This window comes from Ursus arctos, unplaced genomic scaffold, assembly GCF_023065955.2.
Source record: "Ursus arctos isolate Adak ecotype North America unplaced genomic scaffold, UrsArc2.0 scaffold_5, whole genome shotgun sequence".
NCBI classification, from domain to species: domain Eukaryota; kingdom Metazoa; phylum Chordata; class Mammalia; order Carnivora; family Ursidae; genus Ursus; species Ursus arctos.
Window position 1 is genome coordinate 12128319 of NW_026623067.1, and position 7031 is coordinate 12135349.

General features: G+C 38.9%; 1 protein-coding gene across 1 annotated transcript; it reads right to left on the minus strand.

The window, feature by feature from the left end:
• Positions 1–4048: 4048 nt before the first annotated feature.
• On the minus strand, positions 4049–4828 carry LOC113261542 (vomeronasal type-1 receptor 4-like). The gene has a single exon (XM_026507699.2). It carries the CDS (start codon positions 4826–4828, stop codon positions 4049–4051), a length of 780 nt encoding a protein of 259 aa, XP_026363484.2.
• Positions 4829–7031: the final 2203 nt, after the last annotated feature.

Sequence of the window (7031 nt, forward strand, 5' to 3'; positions counted from 1 at the left end):
GGTACTGATTTCCCCAAGAGCTAAGGTTTTGCAGTTCTCTATGATCAGTAAATTTGGTATTAGCCAGAAATTCCTGCTTCTCTTCTGGGGGAAGGGCCTGTTGCACTGATTCTCAGCTGTCTTTGCCTGGGAAGAATTGTCCTCTGTCAGGCGTCCAGGCTCAATGTAAAGGGTTCCAGTTCGCTTTATGTGGTTGTTTTGTTCCCTGAAGGCTGTCAGCACTAATTGGGGGTGGAGATGCAAATAGCAGCGCCCTGATCTCTAGCCCCAGAGCTGATAGTTCGCACCCCTCACTCTTCAGTGAGCCCTAACAGAAAAGCAGTCAATCACTTTTGTCTCCCTGGTTTCCACTGAAACTCTGTTCCCCCAGCATGTGACTGAGCATTTTTTATCTCAGTTACATGATCCCATTTCAAATCCCCAAAATTTATGGACTCCTGCAGCCCGCCCCTTCGCCACCCATCCTGGGGAAAGGAGTGGGGTCTCCCCTTGGTTCTGCCGCTTGATGGGTCCCTCCTTGGAGAGCCATCAGTGGACCATGTAGCTGTTTGTAGTTTATGGCAACTTTGAGCAGAAAGCCAGCACCGGGATTCAGTGTTTGCAGCTGGCTTCACCTCTGTGATGCTTGGGAACTGCCATGCTCAGGCATCCCCATTCTTTTTGTGACCTTGGGGATCCTGAGACCCTGCTTTCCTGCCTGGGATTCTGCCTGGCTTTGCCCCCTGAGCACCTTTCAGGCAAATTCTAAAAGTACTGTTTTGAGCTTCACTGCTTATAACACTTTCTGGTACCAAACTTATGGTACCATTCCTCCCACCCCTGTGATTTATTTCTATTATGTCACCTCAGATTCACATCTCCACACATCCCACCTTGCAAAACGTGATCACTTTTCTATTTGTAGAATTGCAGGAATTCTTTTCTCAGGTATCCAGTTGCTTTGACAGTTGTTCAGAATGATTTGATAACTATCTACCTGAATTCCAGGGACAAGACGAAATTAGGGTCCCCTACTCTTCTGCCATCTTAACTCCTCCTCCGATTTCCATTTTTTCCTGCCATGTTCATACTTTGGACTTTTAAATTCTCTTCCCCAGAGGCAATACAGTTATTTTGAACTCTATGAATGACTTGTGTATCACTTGGTACCCAATGACTCTCTTTGTTTGTTTGTTTGTTTTTTGTTTGTTTTATTCCATCAATGATCTTACCTTTTCTTTCAGGTTATGTTCCCTGAAAGGCCGAGCATGGTAAATAAAACACCATAGAAGTACCTGAAGCTTTGGGTAATATCTGCTCAGAGAGGCTTTACATTTACTCTTTGCAGATGGCAAAATGTTGTAGTAACCATGCTGTGATGGTTAAACTTTATGTGTCACTTGACCCAATTGTTTGGTTGAACACTAGTCTGGATGTTAGTGTAATGTTATTTTATACATCTACTTAACAGTTACAATAAATTGGTTTTAAATAAGGGGGGTTTTTTTCAGTTTTGAGGGTGAAAGTCTTCCAATCAGTTCAAGGCCTTACATACAAAAATTGGTACCTTGCAATGGAAAAAATTCTACCTCAAGTCTTTAACATGGAAATCCTACCTAGTTTCCAGGCACCATATCGAATTTGGATGTTATGGCCTCCTCACTCAGGTCAACTTTCTCAATGGTCCAAGTTTCTAAATGGTCTAAATGTACGTGTGAACAAATGTATATTCTCTAACTCAGGGTTAAAAATAATTTCTAATATGTACTTTAAAATTGTAGGCATATTGTCCAATGATACGTATCCCTTTTTTAAATAATGGCTTTATTGAACTATCATTTACATACCACATAATTCACCGATTTAAAGTGTACAATTCAATGGTTTCTAGTATATTCATAGATCTGTGCAACCATCCCCACAATCTATGTTAGAATGTTTTCTTCACCCCTACAGGAAACTCTGCATCCAGTCGAAGCATTCCCTGTTTCACCCCTCCCTCCCCCACCCACTCCTTCCCATAGCCCAAGGCAGCTACAAATCTATTTTCTGTCTCTATGGATTTGCCTATTCTGGACACTTGATATAAGTGGGATGATACATTATATGGTCTTTTAAGATTAGGTTCTTCCAGGGATGCCTGTGTGGCTCAGTCAGTTAAGCATCTGACTCTTGATTTTGGCTCCGTTCGTGATTTCAGGGTCATGAGATTAAGCCCCATGTTGGGTCTGCACTCAGCACAGAGTCTGCTTGAGATTCTCTCTCTTCCTCTGTCCCTGCCCCATTTATTGTCTCTCTCTCTCTCTGTCAAAAAAAAAAAAAAGAAAAAGAAAAAAAGGATTCGCTTCTACCATTTAGCATCTTTCCGTGGTTCATCCTTGTATCAGTCCTTCTTTTCTTTTTATTCCTGAATATGATTCCATGCTATGAATACACCACAGCTTTTCCTTCACTCATTGGTAGCTGGACATTTCAGTTGTTTCCAGGTTTTTATATTATGAATAACACTGCTGTGAATATTCACATAGACCTGCTTTTGTTTGGAGAACTCTTTTCAATTCTTTGGGAGTGCAATTGCTGGGCCGTATGGTAATTCTATGTTTAACTTTTTGAGAAACTTCCGAGCTGTTTTCCAAAGTGGCTGCACCATTTTATGTGCCCACCAACAGTGTACGAGGGTTCCAATTTCCCCACTTCCACTCCACACTTTTAATCAGCAGTCTTTTTTATTTTAGGCAATCTAGTGGGTGTAAAGTATCTCATTATGGTTTCGATTTGCATTGATCCATGGTATGTGTTTTAAGTGCACAATTTTTCTGTATAGGAGTATCAATTACTGAGATAATTGTGTGTGAATCCCCAACTAAAATCACAGACATGCTGTCTTCTGTTTCTAATTTGACTTCTTAAATTGAAGTTAATTTTTTGAAGGTACCGAATTTTAGGGCAACTTTTTCTTCCCAGTTGTCTTAACCTTTATCAGTTTTGTAGTACCCTCTCCATTACAAGTCCCAGTTTTTGTCTGTTTACACATTAACTTTAATTAGTATTTGCTTAATGTAATTATTTTCAGTTTGAGTGACTTCATGCCTTCCTTGTTTTTATCTAGCTAATTTTTTTGTTTTTTACCTCATAAGTCAGCCTCTGTTCTCTGGCTCCAATTCCCACTCTTCTCTTTCCTGAGAAGCTATGAAGCACAGAGGTCTGTGCTGTTAAGAGTCACTCATGTACTGAGGACAACTTCACTTTCACTGTCATTTTCACTCCCTTATACTTGTTTGAGCATAGTTCTTAGGGAAAAATATTTTATTGAAAATTATTGCTCTTTTCTAGCAGAATTTTTGAGGTTTTCTGGTATAGCCCAATGAGACAGAAAGGAATGGATCCATATTTCTTTTAAAAGTAGAAATCTACAAAGAAAACATATTTTGCTCTTGACACAAAAAGCAGGCCTTCAAAAAACAGAACTATTCAAGAAATACCTCCAGTGATGCAAATAGATTGAAGGGTGTGAATATAGGGATTGTAAAGTGGGGCTTCATAGAGTATATGAGAATAGTTTTGGGGAAATTAGGGTGTTACTCATAAGATGAGGGAAACATGGTTATATTTACACATATCACTGTTTATAGTCAAACCAGATATAACTGACAACATATGATGAACTCATGTATTGACTCGAAGGTGTAAAGTATGGAATAGTGTAGATATCAAGTCTTTTGTTCTAAGGGAAGATCTGTGTAGCATAATACAGCAAGTGTAGTTACTGTAACTGAACCAATAGATCTGTCATTTGGAAAGATCTCTTAAAAATAGGGTAATGCAAAAAAAATCAAAATGCATTTCTGAGAACCGTTATAAGATAAAGGTTGCCCCATCCAGGTGTAACTGTCTCAAAAATGTGTATCGAACAAGTCTAGACATTTATGTTCTTTGCTCACAAAGCAGGATGGTTTGAGAGATGTCCACAGGTTCAATTCTTAGCACTGTTTCACAATTTGACCTTCCGTAAATTAAGGATGGGAAATGGTAATTGAGGCCTTTTGAATCAGAAAAGTGTGTGAGGGCATTATGTGTTGAGGGAAATTGTGTGTTGAGAGTATTTTCTCATCTTTGCAAAGACATAGTTCAGAAAGAATCGTTTGTTATGATTATTGATCAGTACAAAAGGACAGATTGCTGGATAACAATGGGAGAGAATTATACTGAAGTTCCCCAGCCCTTTTACATTACGTTTATAACTTACATAAATGGTAAGGAAGCTATTACTCCAGTAAAAGAAAACAAAGCAGCCCACCAGTGCCAGGATTGTGTGGGTGGCCTTGGTTTCGGGAGAAGGTCTTGGGCTGAGGATCGTCCTGTGGAGATGCTGGACTCTCTTGTAATGTGTGAAAAGGAGCTTTACCATGTATGCACTGGTCCAGACCATGAAGAACACACACAGGAAATCTCGTAAGACCATGCACCCTTGAAAGACAACTGACTGAATGTAATTATGATTTTTCCCAATACAGTATATCTGAGAATAGAATTTGTCACCTTCAGTGGTGTTGTAGGGGGCCATTGCACTTATGATGACAGGAATGTAGATCACCATGTTGATGTTCCACAAAGAACACAAGGCAGGAAACATGTATGTGGAGATTTTGGGTTTGAGCCATGCCCACCTAGAGTTGCTGGGAGTGATGATGATGGCCTGAACAATACTCAGAAGAGATGTGGTGCAGAGGGAAAGACCCCGGAAGACTCTGTACAGGTACATCACTACCTTACAACCAATGTCATCTAGAAAATTTCTTACTCCAAAGGCATTCATTACTTCTGGAATCCCACTGAAAAGAATTGTCATGACATTTGCTAAAATTAAATGGATAAATATCAAATCTATAGGCTTCTTTGTATGTAGCTGAACTAAGAAGGTGTTGATGAGTAACACCAGTAGCAATGTGTTTCCAATAAAACCAATCCCGATTTGAGAGACAATGAACACTCCCAAAATAGTATCACCTGAAACCATCACATTCATTTGTCTCTTATACTTGGATACACTCTTGCACAGATTCAAAAGGAACCGAAAATGTTTTGTAAGCCTGATGGAAATAATGGGATCATATGGAGACTCCATGAGGTAAGATCACCCTCAACAGGAGGTTGTGCAGATGCTCTGTAACAACATTCAGGAAAGTAAGAATTAGTTCTAGAGGTAAATATCAAGGAATATTGATGTCCCTCCACAGGAATATATGGGATGAGATAAAGCATGCTTTTTATGAAGACATAAGTATAATTCTAAAAAATAAATTGAATAATCTAAAGAAGTTGTTTTTGTTTATTAAAAACAATATTTCAGATTTATACAGATTCCATTTATGTCCTATGTTTATAGTCTGAACTTCACCTCAAATATTTGAATGAATTTCCATCTTCTGCCATGAATAACAGAAAATTATTACATATTTTAATGCATATTATTCTGTTTCTACTGTACATGACACACACATTATTGTTATAGTCATTCACCAGCAGAAGACTCCATCCCCAGAGTCGCACATGATCATCTGGCTCTTTAAAATGCTTTTCCTGACCCTGGTACACACCTTCCCAACTCCAAGACCCTTCCGACGTACACGATATCACATCAGCTCCTGGGTCAGTACACTGCATCCTCCAGTTCTGATTTCAAAATTCACTTCATCTTTTTATTCTACCCTAAAGTCACTGATCTCTTGAATATCTCTCAGGTAGTGGGATCTATCTCTCCCCTGTCCCCTATATCACCAGGCCTGGAGGTGGGAATGTCTTCTTTGATCCCCAGCACTTCAGATAATTCATCATACCATCTTTGAAGCAAATTGTCATCAATTTATATCCACCACTGTCCGTTTGGAAGTAATCTACTCACCCCAAATCACTCCCCTTCTTAAAACTTGACTCACTATAACACTCCTCAATTCACCTCCTGTCATATTTTTGGTGATCGTAGTATCCACTCAAATGACCTATCCAGTATCCTCAGCCTCTCTCACATTTGTGATTTCCTGTCTTCCAACACTCCTGCCTCTGCCTTCCCCCACCTCATCCACACTCTCCTACCCACATACTAGACTTTGTCATTGCCAATATTGTAAATTCATTATGTGTCACTTCCAAGCATCTAATCCTCCTGGTACCAGCTATTTCCAGCTTAGTTTATGTAATCTCTGAGTCCAAAATTACTTTGACATCAATTGGGTCTGAAAAACATTGATCTCTTTACTCTCCACAATGTCTCCTAATCTTTCGTCTTCACCTAAACTTCCTTGATCCAGGATTATAATCATTTCATGCAAAAGCATGTGATGCCATCACTTTTTTTCTTACTTCTATAGGCCACACACACGTAGTCTGCCTAGTTCACATCATTCTACTCAAATAAACAAGGCTAGAGAAAAACACTGAACCTTATAAAGTGAACTTATATTAAATTCTTCACCACTTTGCTCCAGTGATCTTTCGTTTCAGCCGGCAATCACACTAAATTTTCTAGACTGTTCCTTGAGCATTCACTTTCTCACTCCTTTTGAGGACAATTTCATAACTTGTGCATTCTGGAAATACCAACAAATCCTCTCCAAATCTCATATTCAATTGATGTTGCATTGCATATTTTTTATTGAGATATAACTGTAATGAAGCTTTATGTTAGTTTCTGATATACAGCATAGTAATTTGATATTTGTATATATTACAAAGAGATCAACACCATAAGTCAATTTAACATCCATCACCACACATAGTCACGCTGTTTTTTTCTTGTAATGACAACTTTTAAATTCTAAACTCCAAGCAACTTTCAAATATACAATACAGCACCATTAAATACGGTGTCCATGGTGCCCATAACATCCCCATGACTTATTTTTTTATAACTGGAAGTTTACACCTTTTGACTCCCTTCACCATTTCACAGATCCTTCAATCTCCATTTCTGTCAACTAACAGTCTGATTTCTGTATCTGTGAATTCAGTGGACGTTAGGGGAATTTATTTTTAATTCCGCATGTAAGTGCAGT

Coding starts and splice junctions, on each gene's coding strand:
- LOC113261542 (XM_026507699.2), bottom strand. CDS start 4,828: ATGACAATTCTTTTCAGTGGGATTCCAGAAGTAATGAATGCCTTTGGA.